A 15,201-nucleotide genomic window follows, 5' to 3' on the forward strand; every position below is an offset into this window, starting at 1 on the left:
AGGGAGTCTTCCCTAATACCCCATTAAGATTTTTTTTTTGTTTTTAATTTTTTTTTAATACCATTTTACCCCTCACCCCTTTGTTACTTAGAGAGAGAGAGAAAATGGAAGAGAGAGAAACTATAAGAGACTTCGCCGGAGTCCGTCACCGGCCGCCGGAATCCGGCGAGACTGGCTGCAGCCCACTGGAAATTGCTGAAAATCTCACCGGAAAGTTTTTTTGCCCCCAATAGACATCTATTGCCCCCCAATAGACGTCTATTGCCCCAATAGTCTATTGCCCCCTAATAGACGTCTATTGGCCCCCAATAGATGACTATCAGCCATGTATTGCCCTCCAATAGACGACTATCAGCCGTGTTTTGCCCCCCAGTAGACGTCTATTGCCCCCCAATAGACATATATTGCCTCTCAATAGACGTCTCGATTACCGAAATGGGAACCAATCTTTTTAAAATTATACAAATAAAACTTTGATTAAAGAAAAAAAATGAGGAGATTACATCAATTCAAAACGTCTATTGCCCCCCAATAGACATATATTGCCCCCTAAAAGACGTCTATTGGGGGGCAATACATGTCTATTGCCCACCAATAAAACTTTTTTTTTTCTTTTTTCTTTCCTTCTGGGCCTTCTGTCGTCATGAAACTGGCCTCCATCTCATCAACTCTCTTCCCAAGGACCCCTTGTGCAGCTATTTCCACTGCCACCTCTTCAGACGCCTCATCCATCTTCATATCTTCCAACTACACCAAGATGCACAACCAATAATCAATGTAATCCAAAATTCTAATAACTAATTCATCATTCACAATTATGCTTATCCACTTGCTTCATTAATCAATTATTCAAATTGCAAACTGAAGATTTAAGAAAAAGAACAACTCCTGAACACATTCCAGCAACAAAAACCAGCTGATTCGGTCTATATCTAATTTCAATTTCATTTTCCTTTGCTTCAATTTCACGGCAAATAAACAAAAGGTAAGCAAATTCCAGAAAGTGATAAACCGGAAAAAGGAAATTGACCTTGGAATTTGACGGTGAGGTGGCCTGGATCTGGAACCGCCTGCAAAATCAGCCAAGAAGACGACGGTGAGAGAGCAAAGCCGGCAATCCGAGATGACGACGATGACGATGACGCTCAAGAGGACGTTGCCGGAGCAAACAACAACAATTCGAGACGATGACGCTTTGAAGTCTCGGATCAGCAAGGCTCGACTAAATCGGCGATTCACCGATTTGAGCTCGGAGAAGGCGAACACCCTCAGATCGACGATTGTCGGAGTCGAACTCGGACCGGCGATTGCAGCGGTGTTGTCATAGCTGCTGGAAGCCACACTGAGGGATCGCGCACACGAGACCTTGGACGGCGGGCCAGAAACAACGCCAGGCTCGATCTCCTCGTTGTCGTGCCTCTCACTGGGATCGGTGATCTGTACGTACGGGGAGGGGGGAAGAGAGAGAGAGAGAGAGAGAGAGAGAGAGAGAGAGAGAGAGAGAGAGAGAGCTGGGGATCGGGAAAAGAGAGAGAGAGATGAGTGGCAGTGGCTGTGGTTTCTTAATTTTACTATGGGCAAAATTGTCATTTCTCTTTAGATTGGATTAGTGGGAATAAAAATCTGTTGCTGGGGTAAGTGAGATAACTTTGGCTCATTTTAGGGCTTTTGGTCAAGGACCCAAAATAAAAATGCATGGCGAAATTAAGGGTGTACCGGAACTTTTGGAGTTGGCCCAAGTGGTGAAGGACGTTATGAATAAGTTAGGGCTAGACGTGATAAGAGCTTTGATTCCACTCCAAAGTATAAACAATACTATATCCTTTAAAATTTTCCAACAGTATTTCAGTGACATGTAAGTACGCTAGTACACTGAAATAACCAATTAGGAGGTAATTGTTCTCTGTCTAACTAAAACATTCTAGGTAACAGCCTGGTTACTTTCCAGGTATGAGCTCATCTTTGCTCCTTGAATCTGCTAACTGAATGTGGATAAAGAACTCAAGTGGAAGAACAAAACAAAAAAAAAAATTTGGCCTTCCATCTTGCATTACTCTGTAAAACTGCTCGATTTTGGCCAATTAAACTGCTTGATTAAATGTTTTAGTCTACATAGAAAACAAAACCCGGCGAAGCCCTTATCAAGAAATGAAAAATGAAAAAGAAAACCCCTCACTGAAGCCATCAATAGCCTGACAGAGGTCGAAAAATGAACAAGGGACGTTATTCCTCCAAATGAACAGCAGACTCGAGCTTCAAACGATTTAGTCGAACAGTCCCAAGAATGTACTCGGGCAACTCTTCCTCCTCCCTTGCCTGCAAATATATTAGCAGTTCAAGGTATATGTAAAGGCAATACTCCAGCAAGTAAAACATTGTAGTCAAGATTGGCTGATACTACTACACACAACCTAAGGCTGCAGCCACAGAGCCACTATACAAAATTTATATTGAAGACATGATTACCAAACGATTGTCAAAGAAAGGAAACGTATACCAAAAATTGATATAAGGAGCAATACATTTCAAGAATGTAACAATTAGAAAGACGCAAACCTCTATCAAAATTGCAAGATCAACAACTATGCTCGTGACATATCCTAAGACAAGTCCGATGACACTCCTTGCCACAGATGATGATCCAATATCGACATCAATCTGAACAATGAGAATTATCCAATAAATCATTTCATTATATTTAAAAGAAGCAAAGTATATCAAGTTATCAACACAAGTGTTTGGGATACTATAAGCAACCAGGAATGCACCAAATATAGAAGGAATCAAAGAACACTATGTGATAGAAATGATATAAATACCAATATGAAAGTATAAAGGGAAGCAAAGAACAATCCGATAGAAATAATATAATTACCTCTAGGAAATTGTCTTGTCTGAGATATTTGCAAGTCACAGCTTTTCCCAGCAGGCAAGCTTTTGTTCCAACAGCACGCTTGACCATCCAATATCCCTGTACAATTAGTTCACCATTAGCTACTGTTTTTCATCCAATGTAGTCAACATAATTGCCTCTAGGATTTTGAACATGTATAAACTTCAAGCATAACATGCCTCAACAATACTGGGAATCAACTTGAATCTTGCATTGCGAAACATGTCATTCCCATCCACAAATTTAGAAAACAGAGAATCTGGCTTTGGAGGTCTGTCAGCAGCATAGTAAAGTACCAAACTATAGTTTGGCTTTGCAGGAACCTGAAAGAGAAAAACTGAATATTATATAGCCACTATACGTCTTTCAATATTCTATAAACCTAGCATTATGAAGCAAATACCGGAGATAGAATAACTAAATCTCAGCAATGACCCTACTGTTTCAGAAATTCTTTCTTTTTCCACTCATCAACTTAAGATACTATTCTCCTTCTCCCTTGATAATAACAAGATTTAAGCACATTTTTACTCAAAAAGATTGGAATTGATCCCAATCCTTCAAATGACAAATACAGTTGTATAATCAAAATTGTAAATGTGGACAACCACGAAATAACAGGAAATGACAGTCATCTTTAATGACTTTATAATAGTTGTATAACTGCACCAAATCCCACATGAATAAAAGGTAAATTTATGATTTTTTGTTTTTTGTTTTTGTTTTTGTTTTAGTTTTCTTTTTTCCTCGTCAAACCTCAGTATTGCATTTCTTACATATATAAAGTATGACAAGATTGGGCCAAGTAATTTCCTTTATACCTAAGAAAAATATGATTTGATCGGAAAGAATTCACACATGTACCTGGAGATTGATGACTAGTACGAATGGAAGCTTCTTTCCGGCTTCTGACTGAAATCAAGAAGAATACGCTTAGGCACAGGAACAACCAACCAAAGTAACAATCAGAAGCTTAAATGTTCCATAATTAAGCTTTCAAATATACAATCTTAAAAATCATATCAAGGGAAGACTTGGTAGTGCTTTCTGCAGTTGCACTATCGACATGACAACAAAAAAGGCATCCAAAGCAAGGAAGGGGAAAATTTTAACTTAACAATTTTGTAGTCAATATAGAAATTTGAACACCAAAAGATAGCCTGTACCTGAACAAGACACCGGGGATGAAGTGCAATACTATCCATGGTTTTATCAACTTTGAACCAATCTACTCCTACGAGATTAAGAAGGGGATCTCCTCCCGTGACCTGAAAATAGGAAATCAGCAACGATCATAAGAAGAGGACTGAAAGTCATAAATTCAGAGGAACCAAATCCCACAAAGAACTATGATAAACTAACCTTGGAATTGTCCTTTAGGTAGTTCTTTCCTCTGATCATAAATCCCTTGCCGCTTGGAGTTGACCAGCAGTTTGTGTCAGCATCATCCTTCCCTTTGCACAATGAAACAGAGAACTGGCTCGGATCAATCATGACAGGAGCCACTTCAGAATCCAGTTCCTTATTAGCATCTGCAGCTGTATACAGAATGAGTAATTTTAGCACTGATAATATATGGAAATGGGAAACCACAATCAAACCAGTCTTTGACTACATAAGTATGTCACAATTATCGGACCTGAAGTTTTCTTCAGTTTCAATTTTGCTTCCTGAGAAATAAATGAGGAGGGTATTAACATCTAAATAAAACAAAATGTACTATACAAATGCGAGCTGCATTAAATTGTAACACCAACACTGCTCAGTTCCAATTACAAGAGAAGGGAAAACCTTTTTGTCAAGTGCGCCATTCTCACTTTCTTCTTCATCCGAAGATGAAGAGTCTGTAGAAATTGCATCGTAAAACTCATCCTTTACATCTGACTCATTGTATTCAGCATTCGAAATGGAAACTGATGATAGCTTTGATTGGACAAATGTAGCAGAAGATTCACATTTTAGTGCAGGATTTGCTCCAATATATTCCTTCATACCTGAACAAAAAAGAAAAAAAATAAAATACAAAAGGGAAACACTATTACCTTTGCAATGAGCATAATATAAAGTACTTTATCTATTCCAGTTATTTGGATTTGGAAGCCCATTAAATGGTGGCAGTTTGCAGTATGTTTGCGTTTAAATCTTTAATGGAGTCCTTAGAACTTGATCTTTGTTTGTTTAGTGTCACTAAAAATCCTAAAGTACAAGGACGTGAGCCAGCTATCATTTTATAATCTATTATATAGCCTCATGTCACGTGTAGGCCTCTCTCCGCCCCCAGAAAGCTCAACTCATGGAATTCAACATGAATTGGAAGGTTGTAATTGCAGGATTTAAACTTGGGAACATGTTAAGTGTTGTGCGCTTACCATAGTTCCCAAAGCTTTAAGCTCTTGGGATTTGAGCCAAACTAATTGTTTCACCCTCTAACAATTACACTCTACAGAATTGAAAGGGCACAACTCACATCTACCTCATTGTTGGACCGGATAACCTCACATAATAGAGAACATCCAAATGATAAAGTCAAGACATAATTAAAAATATATATAATTAACTTCCTGACCTCCTACTTGGCACAACAATGCATAAGGTACACTCCTCTCGAACTTTGAGCAGTGACTTTTCTTCCATCTGCTCCAGCCTGCAGAATGTATCTCCAACATTTGCGTGACGAGACATCTTGGACTATCTGAACCCATGGATGAATTCAAATTTCTAATCTCCCAAGTAGATGCTGCAATAAGAATAAAACACAAAAATAACACCAATTTGATGAAGGAGCTGAGATTCTAAACAGTAGTCAGAAGACGCAAAATGAATTTCAATGTAAGCATCAAACAGAGAAAAACAAGTATGATAATATTTGGAAACAATTATTTCATCAAGCACTCAAGCAGTACATATGCTATCAAGGCAGTTGAGCCAGATGAAAAAAAATATGGAAAAGGAAAGGGGAAAAAAAATCAGACATGCTTAAGTGAGTTTAGAGTAAGACTTAAACTTTACCATATATTTTGTCTTTATTAAATATTCAGTAGATATTAAATACCAAATTTATCTTATTGATTGTACTTATATTCAGAAAACAACTCAAAATTAACTGATACTAAACTTACATGTTAGATACAGCCTTTCAAACACATTGTTGGCAGAAGTGCATTATAGCAGTAGAAAACAAAAATTATAATAAACAAAACTTCTTTGTGCTGAACTATTGTCATCAATTTTTAAGGATAAAAGTGAAATATCTTACGATTTATTTTTGTGCGACGATATCCAGATCTTGGAGGCTTCTTCTTATGAACAGCTGGGAAATGCAGGATTGCTGCATAAAGAATACCACAGAATATCTGTCAAATACTAAGTCAAACCATTATGGCATATCCCTTCAAGCAACTCCAGTAGTAAAAGTTAGAAATGTCATTGAGACTTTTGTTGACTGCATCACGTTACATATTTTTATAAATAACTCCTATTCCTGTAGCTCTCTGACCAGCACAAGAATCTGCTTCAACGAGCCGGTTTGAATTCAAAGTTTGTCGATTTGGAAGGCAAATTTTACTTTCTAAAGACCTGTATGATGCATCCATCCTTTTTTAATTTTGTTTTTTCTGTTGAGTATATTTTCCTTACTCATGATAGCTCATCCTTTTGAAGAAAAGGTAACGAAGATGCCCTTTTCTTTTTCTTGTTTTAAATTATATATTTAGAGTGTTAAAACTAAAATGTTTTTCTCTAGGATGAATAGGAGGAAGTGAACCGAGGCAAAACAGATAAACTGAAGATTACTTATGATGAGAAGCAGGCCGAGCTAATTGATAGTGCTGAAAATTATATTCACTTACTATATGCTCCATCCTGTCCGCGAAACCATTGCCTAGAAAATATAAAATCTCTCTTGGAATGCCACCTGTAAAGCATATTGAAACCGTTAAGAACCTCATGAAGACAAAAGAAATAGAATGAGGAACTGATGTTATCGTGTCAAAAATCCATTTCTCATGAATAAAGTATTGCAATTTCCAGTATATATGAATATGCAGAAGCAGATTTCCCTTGATGCAAAGCAGATTCAGATGATATGAGATGAAGGGGATTTTCTTTTCTAAATAAACAATCAAATTCTATTTTCAGTATATATGAATGTTCAACCTCTACTTATAAATATTTCAAGAGTATCAGTTCTTCACTTATAAATGCTTTCTATTCATAAATTTAAGTAATAAAACTATATGGTGTAATATATGAATATTGGCAAATTTAATCCTTCCCTTTGCCTATTATAAAATCTAATCTGAAAATTGCCATCAGAACCAACTTCTACTTTAATATGCTAAGAATTATCATGCTTAAACAAGACAGTTTCTAAAAACAGGAAAAACAAATGCAAGATGAGCATTGAATGGATGAGACAGGATGGCAGAAACATGAGATGAGAAATGATAACATAACAATAAGCGGAATGGAGTAAGGGGGTAAGATATTGGTGCAAGAGTTAGACACAAGAGGTTGTCTTGTCTAACATCATTACCGAGTAAGATACCTGGGATCAAATGTCCCATAGACAACATCGTAGTGTCCATCATAAGAATCAAGCAGCTCTAAGTCTCCTGTCAGCATATCCCACCTGCAAAGAAAACTATTAGAGAAACAAAAGCTATAGAGTAATGAATACACAAAATGTAATACAACTTACTCATATCTCTGATGTTTCTCAAGGTTTAAAAGCACTTCAAAAGCAGTATCTGCACTTGCCTCGATAACACCAACAGCCTTGACAATAACACCTTTACCAGTCTACCAAGAATAAAATATTAATAAATAAGCGAGGTGAAGCTATTCATGGTCAGTAACATGACTAGTTCAACTAGTATATAAACAAAAAGTTTTTTGTTTTTTTGTTTTTCTTTTTTATAGGAGATCTAAACTTCTACAAAATAATTAAAAGGATGAGTTACAAGAAAGTGACAGACAAGACATTTCTGCATCTGATGCATCATCTCACATGTATAAAACAAACACATAGGCACTTAACACACATAAACGCATGTATAAAGATACAACGAGATACCTCAGAGTTAGCAACATCTTCAAATATCCTAACACCTGAAATCAAAAGGAATATGATGAAGAAACATCAGAAGATTGCATGGGGGGTTAAGGACGACCAAGAGCATTCTTAAGAGTTCACCAAAAGAAAGTGATAAAACTACAAGGGGCAAAAAGAAGAATACCATTAATTGTTCGTACACACTTCCACTGATATGTCTCAATTGCATCTCCACCATCCCTCTCATAATATCCATCTGGACCACCATTTGCACGGTTTGAGGATTGGCTCAAAAGGACTTCTGGTCCTGTAAGAGAAAGATAATATATGTATTACAATATAGCATTGAATACATGTTTCAATTTCGAATTGTATAAGTAAATAGAATTCAGATGCTCCTCTTTCTGCAGTTAATTCTATACAAAAGGAGTTGTGTAAGAACATATAGATAAAATCGGGTATGAGAAAACATTAGAAATTAATGTGCACATACAAAAGATACAGGTAAGATTCAACATATGCAAACCGCATCATACGAGGTCCCAAAATTATACATGTGTATGCAGTGTGAAGTGAACAATCATTACTGCACTTTGCTACCCTGAGTCAACTCCCATTTTAACTTTATAAAAGTAGCCCTTGACATACCACCTCACCTTGCCCAATTTTTATAAGCCTTTTCAATCCGCTTGCATAGCGCCTCACTCTAGGTCGATGTTCATCAAGGTTGATCCTTCCACATTATAAAACATTTTCAGTCAACCTTAGCATGAAAACAGAACTTAATTTTGAGGGAAAAAAAAATAGACAAGGAATGCAGAGAAGCAAGTCAATCAACTGAGTTTAATGAAAGAAATAGATGAACTTGAATTTCCCCTCGACCCACAGTAATATAATTCAACCACCACCAAAAAATGTACAAATAATGGCATTGGTTAATGGCCTAACAAAAACAGCTAATATGAAAAACTTATGCAAATGTATCACCAATGTAGGAATTATGAGCGTACTCGGATTCCATGCTCAGTTTGTTTCTGGCACTACCTCCTCTTATCAGCTCATACTCAGCCTGTCAAAGTAGAGTTCCAGTATATTAAACACAACACAGACCTTGATGAATCATGCAAGTCACTGTTTCCCTTGAAACTATAGATTAAATTCAGAAGGTACGACGTAAAATCTCTAGTCTCTACGAGTTCATATTCTTTTTTATTATTATTATTTTTTATAACTAAGTTAGGCATGATATTTAGTGAGAACAATCATGTACCTGTTGCTTGGATTGGTCAAATGCCTCCAGCCATTTCTGGGCTTCTTCAGCCGTAGCACAAGCAATCTTCAGAAACCAACAATGAAATATTCAAAAATCAGAGGACATAATAATCTTTTTAAAAATCAAAATCAGATGCATTATAAATCAAACTGTAAGAGAACTACAATCAAACACACACACACACACACACGCATTCATTTGTAACAAGAAAAGTTGAAATAATCCCATAGTGATATAGCTACCAAATCAATAAATCCGCACTAAAACTTACTTCCCCCTTCTTTGATTCGTCCAATCGATTGTAAAACCGCAGAACATAAACATCCTACGCAACAACAACCAAAAAAAAAGAAAAAAAGAATTAAACAACAGTGCATATATCAAATCGTCAACGACACTGTTTGAGAACGAAAATGCCTGAAATGGAAGCAATGCCATTACCCCATAGTACACCTTCCGACGCCCAACCTCCTCTAGCATCAGTGTAGGTCCAACAACGCCCCTCCTAATAGGTTTCTGCCCATTCAGACAGCACCAAACAATACTACATTACCTCTAAACAACACAAAAAATCATGACAATCTCCAAACAATACTACATTACCTCTAAAACAACACAAAAATCATGACAATCATATCGGAGAAAGAAAAGGAAGGGGATGAGTGATATTCTTACAATGCCTGGGTTTTCGTGAGGATCACGCTTGTACATCTCGACATACTTGCCTCGGATGAAGAGAAACCGGAGGTGACAGTACTCGTGGCCGATGGAATTGACTCCCAAATGATACACCCAACCGAAATACTCAAACGTCGACCCTCCGCCTACTACTCCTCCACCTCCTCCTCCGCCTCCGCCTCCGCCTCTCTGATCATCTCCTCCTCCTCCTCCGCCTCCGAACAGTCCGCTCAGCGACACGGCGGCAAAGTCGGACAACGATCTCCGGTGATGCGATGTCGTCGGCGGCGCCTCCGCCATCGTCGGAAAAAAGCTTAAGCTAGGGGGGGAGAAGCTCTAGCTCTAGCTCTAGCTTAGTCTCGGTCGGAGCGAGCTAGGTTCCTTCCAGGACGATGACGGATGATGATCCGGTCCGATTCCAAATCGGTGAAGGATCGATCGAGGGAGACGAGAGAGAGAAGAGAGAGAAGAGAGAGAGAGAGAGAGCGATTAGAGAGAGAGAGGGTGGTGATGACATTGCCTCCCTCTTTTTGCTGCTCACTATTTGCTATCTTTTCCATTCCCTCCCTCCCTATTTTTGGTTCTTCGTCTCTCTCCCTCCCTCATTTTGTATCGAAAACCAAGGTTAACGGCCAGCTTATGGGTGGGTCCCTGTTCTTGCCTTGCATCCTCCGCAAAACCGCCACGTAGGCTAACGAACCCAGCCTTAATTTTTTTTTTTTTTTCTAATGAATTTTTTTTTTTCCTCTGATTCTCTTGACTCCTCTGACAAACCGAGCGTTGAACCTTAGCCTTATTACGAGAAGTAATACTGTACATGTACGAGAAATTCTATTATAGACGCATGGTCGCATGTATGATATATACATAGAATCCGACGGTATGTGAGTATTCTTTTATCTTTTATTTACTTATGGCTTACACACCGTCAGATTCTGTGTGTGTCATACAATGTGTGTATGGTAGAAATTTTGATTATTAAGTGCTTCTCAAAATCACTTTTAAATGCTTTTAACGATCTACCTGAAAAGCTGAAATTGCTTTCGAAATACGTAAAATGCTTTTCAAATTTGACACAAACGCTCTTTTGCATAAGAAGTCTAGTGCTTCTCACCTAGAACATATTACTCTTTTTTTTTTCTTCAATTTTTATATTTATAATTAAACTTTTATGTTAATTTAAGGGGAGTGAAATTCACTCTTTGTTTTACAATCCACACTCTATGTTTCATTTTTTGAAATCTTTAAATTTTATCTTTTTGTGGTGTGAACTGTAAAATATGTGATTTTTTTTTTTTATCAGATAAACAACTCACAAATGCTACAACTAGTCTTTCGTGAGTCGAACTCACAACCTCTCATTTTTTTAAGTACTAAAAAATGATACAGAGTGTGAATTGTAAAATAGAAACTGAATTTCACTTCCCTAATTCAAAAGCGTTTTTGAGCCTTCAAAAGGCAATTCCAAACAAGCCCTATGACTTGGTTGTTCACTTGTTTGAGAAATATCTGCGTCCACAAGTCAAGACGTACAATCTTTCAGCTCATTTCAAAGTCACTTCTAGATGGTCATTTTAGATCTCCTAAGTTGTTCAACAAATGCAAAAATGAACCAAATCCAATGATAAAGTTCATCTTGAACAGAAGCTAGGAAAAAAAACAAAGAAATTCAGGTGCACCACGCACATGAAAACTAAAAGCTCAGAGCATCTAACACGTTGATAAGACAATATTCACCCAACATATAATTCACAACAGTTGCTGCTACAAAATTTTATGACAAACATAAATAAGAAATCTGAACAGAACGCTAATGGAGGATCATCCTGACATCCATCATCCATCAATCTGCTTTCCTTCCTGGTCCACATCATATTCATCATCATCGTCGTCATCGTCTTCAGCCATATTATTTCCTTCCCGGTCCACATCATATTCATCATCGTCATCGTCGTCGTCGTCGTCATCATCTTCAACCATATCATATATGCTGCCCCGATGAAACTTATTAATTTCATTTCTGGTATCCTGTTCGCTAAGAAACTCCATGCCATACTTTGTGTCTCGGTGTTTAACCAAGAGCCAGCGTAGCAACCGATCTTCCTTGTTGAGGTAATGCAGCTCCTTGTTCATGTTAGGTGTAGCCATCATAGTCATCTGCATCAGTTGACCCTATACCATATGCAGCGTTGATTTAGTGATGGAGTCTTATCAGGTCAACAGGATATGAGAACTTGTAATTCAGTACCAACTAGACAAGAATGAATATAGACAAATAGTAATAGAGAAGTAAAAAACAATTCAAATGTTAAAAAAGTTTATAGATTGTATTGCTGCATGAAACATTTTACATAATTCCAACCAAATCAATGGACTGGATGACAATTCCAATTTCATTTCCAACTTACACCCTTCACTACACAAGTCCCATGTCATTTATGCTAAAGCTTACCCATACCACTTGACAACACTATCTTAAAGGAGTTTTGGAAAGCTAAATTAGTATGGCAGGAACACTACCCATTCCTGAACCTTCTCATCAAACTTTTCTCATACGATTGATTGAAGTCTTAATGCTTATCTTTACCAATCAAAAGGACCAATTTAATCCTCAATCTTAGAATTTCTTAGCACTTGTTTTACTTCTTTTACCAAAAAGAAGATGGGATAAACAGAAGTGACAAAGAAAAATCTTTAATGTGTGGATTCTCTAAATTCTTACACAATATCACCTCTTCACACAGTTGTGCCAGATCTATCTTCTAAAAAGTTATACATCATACCAAAGCAAACTATCTCACTCAAGAAGTGATGTTGATACTCAAAATTCTTCAACAATAGTGACTCACGAAGCCCATTATAAGAGACTCCAATCTCCTAATTAGTTCTAAGCAATTTGAGATGACACAGAGATCTCAAAATTTAGAGATTTGATTGGATTGTGAAACTATAATAATATGTTATACATACGTGTATGTCCACCTTTATCCAAAGAAAGCAAACAAAGTAGAACACAGAGGACGCCACATCCACTCAATTTGCGGCTCATATGTTCTAGTCTACATCTCAAATAGCATCAAACAACAAAAAAGTAAAAATCAAAAGAGCTAAAACCACGGCAGCATTGCAATCGTAAGGACTAGAATGGACGGAAATACGTCTGAATAGGCTTTGTTTCTAGTCTCAAGGCCTTGCATACTAACTGAAGACTAAAGACAGATACGATATGAGATGCAGAAACTCAACTTCAAAGTTATCCTTATGAGCCTAGACAAATTGCAAGCATCTACCAAGCACTGCACATAATTCGCGCTATAGGTTTGCACTCATATTGCTAATGAAACAATTCCAGACGAGACCGGAAAGGCCTGAAACATAGTAAGTTCCCATCCTGATTAATCTAACAGCAAAGAAAAAGCGAAACACACCTGATAAAATCTGCCATCAAGCTTCTTAATACCATAACCCAAGTGCACATTGCCGAAGGACTTCATGTCAGTAATAACCCCATTTCGTCGGAAAACATGCTTGCTTACTCTCGCAACCAGGTCCAACAGAGCCTCCTTCTTTACATGCGGCTTCGCCAGGAGCATACAATCATACAGAGGCATATTTCTTCCTAAATTTTTTTTCACCTATACACAACCACCATTAACAGTTATCATCTATGAGAAATTGAAATCGGAAACATCAATTGCATAAAAATTGAGCTAGACCTAGATGCAGATACAATTCCATACAATGATTGAACGAAAAATTGAAAAATCCAGAAAGAAAGTGAAGAATTGGTGGCGTTGAGTAAATCAAAGACGGCTACCTTTGTAGTAGGACCGTGAGAGCTTCAGAGATAGAGAGCGAGCAGATCCTTCAGAACGGAATAGAGTAAGAGGTGGGTTTTACAGAGAAGCCATGGCGGTGAAGAGAGTGAGGAACGACGACTGAGGGTTTTAGTTCGCGTCGAGATACCGAAATTACCCTTCCCTTACCGGGAGTTTAACCGGTTTTACTTTGTAGGCTAAATTCCCGAAACACCCTTCGCTACCGGCTGGGAATGGGTTATACTTTGCGCAACGAGATTCCTAAAACACCCTTCCGTTCCCGGTTGTTAGAGCAAGTCCACCCGTTGATCTTGACTTGACTAGTCGTGACATTTTGTGAACAGTATCTGACCAGCCAACCTCAATAGTGGAAATACAAGGCAAAAAAGCAGTGAATAGTCTTGACCGGTCAAGCTCAACGGGTGAACTTACTCTTAGCGGGTTTTAGTTTGTACACGAAATTCCCAAAGCAGCCTTCTAAGCAGGACCCGCCAACCCGGTAATCCTTTGGGTACTAGTGATGTCACTTTCTAAAATGGGTTTTTCATATGCAAAGCCTATGATTTCTATGTTTGAGCCGTATGATTAAGGACGAGATAATATCAATATGTGTGAATTAGCGATGAATCATATGAAAATGAGCAAATTGGTCACAATGGAGGGAATGAGTACTTTCGTTTCTGTCTATATTCGGGATGACGGAGATATAAGAAGCATAGGTGGGGTCGATGAATTCAGGTGGTTGATTGTCTCGCTACATGTTAAGAGACATATACGGGGCATCAGGAAGAAGACCGAGCGTGTGTCGGTCTAAGTCACTCCAATGTCAAAGTTAGTAATCTTGTATTTAAATTGACAGAATAACGGTATGAACAAGTAGTGGTTACTATTAATGAATGTGCTTGACCCCCTTAAATGGGCATTAATTGGGTCTTACTTTACTTTCGATGAGGAAGAAATATCCCTCCTACCTAGTCGTTTACTTAAGCTGGGATATCTCTCTAAGGAGTTTGGTTGCTATCGCTTGTGCATCGACCCGAGGTCAGGTCTCAATAGTCATGTTCATGATTGCGGTACTTAATTTGGGTATCCCGACATGAGATATCGGAAGTAGTGTTTGATGTCAGTTCATGTGCCAGTATACCTTGATATGTTGCTGGTATGTAAAAGGTGTATGGAAGGAAGTGTGTTGACGACTTAGAGATGGTATATTGAAAATTAACAAATTCAATTACAATATACGAAAGTGTAGGCAAAATTGTTATGAATGTGCCGAATTCGTATTTTTTTTTTAATTTATGAGAAGATGATTTTAATACAGGAGCACTGCTCCCATTATTTTGCACAAGTTGAGGTATGAAGAATCACTTTATGATATTTTAAAATTTATTTTACTGTTTTAGTTTGGTTTTTCTTTTTAGTTGAATGTGGCTTTATGCCGGCAATAAGTCCCCATCGAGCTATGGTAGGGCGACGTGGGCTTTGT

At 37.7% G+C, this 15,201-nt stretch overlaps 2 protein-coding genes across 3 annotated transcripts; both read right to left on the reverse strand.

The window, feature by feature from the left end:
• Positions 1 to 1,804: 1,804 nt before the first annotated feature.
• Positions 1,805 to 10,493, reverse strand: LOC133709135 (protein ENHANCED DISEASE RESISTANCE 2). Of its 2 annotated transcripts, none has more exons than XM_062134779.1 (22): positions 9,895 to 10,493; positions 9,661 to 9,735; positions 9,491 to 9,544; positions 9,217 to 9,282; positions 8,957 to 9,015; positions 8,603 to 8,679; positions 8,131 to 8,253; positions 7,968 to 8,002; positions 7,593 to 7,693; positions 7,440 to 7,523; positions 6,742 to 6,806; positions 6,150 to 6,221; positions 5,460 to 5,630; positions 4,685 to 4,887; positions 4,533 to 4,563; positions 4,256 to 4,431; positions 4,060 to 4,161; positions 3,758 to 3,805; positions 3,073 to 3,216; positions 2,876 to 2,971; positions 2,557 to 2,658; positions 1,805 to 2,316 (listed from the first exon to the last, which is right to left on the reverse strand). In XM_062134779.1, exons 1-22 carry the CDS (start codon positions 10,195 to 10,197, stop codon positions 2,224 to 2,226), a joined length of 2,280 nt encoding a protein of 759 aa, XP_061990763.1. In that variant the 5' UTR covers positions 10,198 to 10,493; the 3' UTR covers positions 1,805 to 2,223. The 2 variants fall into 2 exon arrangements, with proteins under 2 accessions (XP_061990763.1, XP_061990757.1); XM_062134773.1 differs by having other exon boundaries at positions 7,428 to 7,523.
• Positions 10,494 to 11,584: 1,091 nt separating this feature from the next.
• LOC133726923 (uncharacterized) lies at positions 11,585 to 13,857 on the reverse strand. Its single transcript, XM_062154564.1, has 3 exons — positions 13,715 to 13,857; positions 13,326 to 13,532; positions 11,585 to 12,069 (listed from the first exon to the last, which is right to left on the reverse strand). The coding sequence occupies exons 2-3, from the start codon at positions 13,506 to 13,508 to the stop codon at positions 11,734 to 11,736; spliced, it is 519 nt and encodes a 172-aa protein (XP_062010548.1). The 5' UTR covers positions 13,509 to 13,532; positions 13,715 to 13,857; the 3' UTR covers positions 11,585 to 11,733.
• Between the last annotated feature and the right edge of the window lie 1,344 nt (positions 13,858 to 15,201).

The sequence above is a fragment of the Rosa rugosa genome, chromosome 1, assembly GCF_958449725.1.
Source record: "Rosa rugosa chromosome 1, drRosRugo1.1, whole genome shotgun sequence".
Classification (NCBI taxonomy): Eukaryota; Viridiplantae; Streptophyta; class Magnoliopsida; order Rosales; family Rosaceae; genus Rosa; species Rosa rugosa.

Excerpts from the sequence above, each read along its gene's own strand:
- LOC133726923 (XM_062154564.1), bottom strand. The coding sequence starts at position 13,508 with ATGCCTCTGTATGATTGTATGCTCCTGGCGAAGCCGCATGTAAAGAAG. Across the intron at positions 12,070-13,325 it reads TTGATGGCAGATTTTATCAG|GGTCAACTGATGCAGATGAC; the intron begins GTGTGTTTCGCT and ends CATATGGTATAG.
- LOC133709135 (XM_062134773.1), bottom strand. The coding sequence starts at position 10,197 with ATGGCGGAGGCGCCGCCGACGACATCGCATCACCGGAGATCGTTGTCC. Across the intron at positions 8,003-8,130 it reads GTGTGTACGAACAATTAATG|GTGTTAGGATATTTGAAGAT; the intron begins GTATTCTTCTTT and ends TTTTGATTTCAG. Across the intron at positions 4,432-4,532 it reads GAAACTGAAGAAAACTTCAG|CTGCAGATGCTAATAAGGAA; the intron begins GTCCGATAATTG and ends TTCTGTATACAG.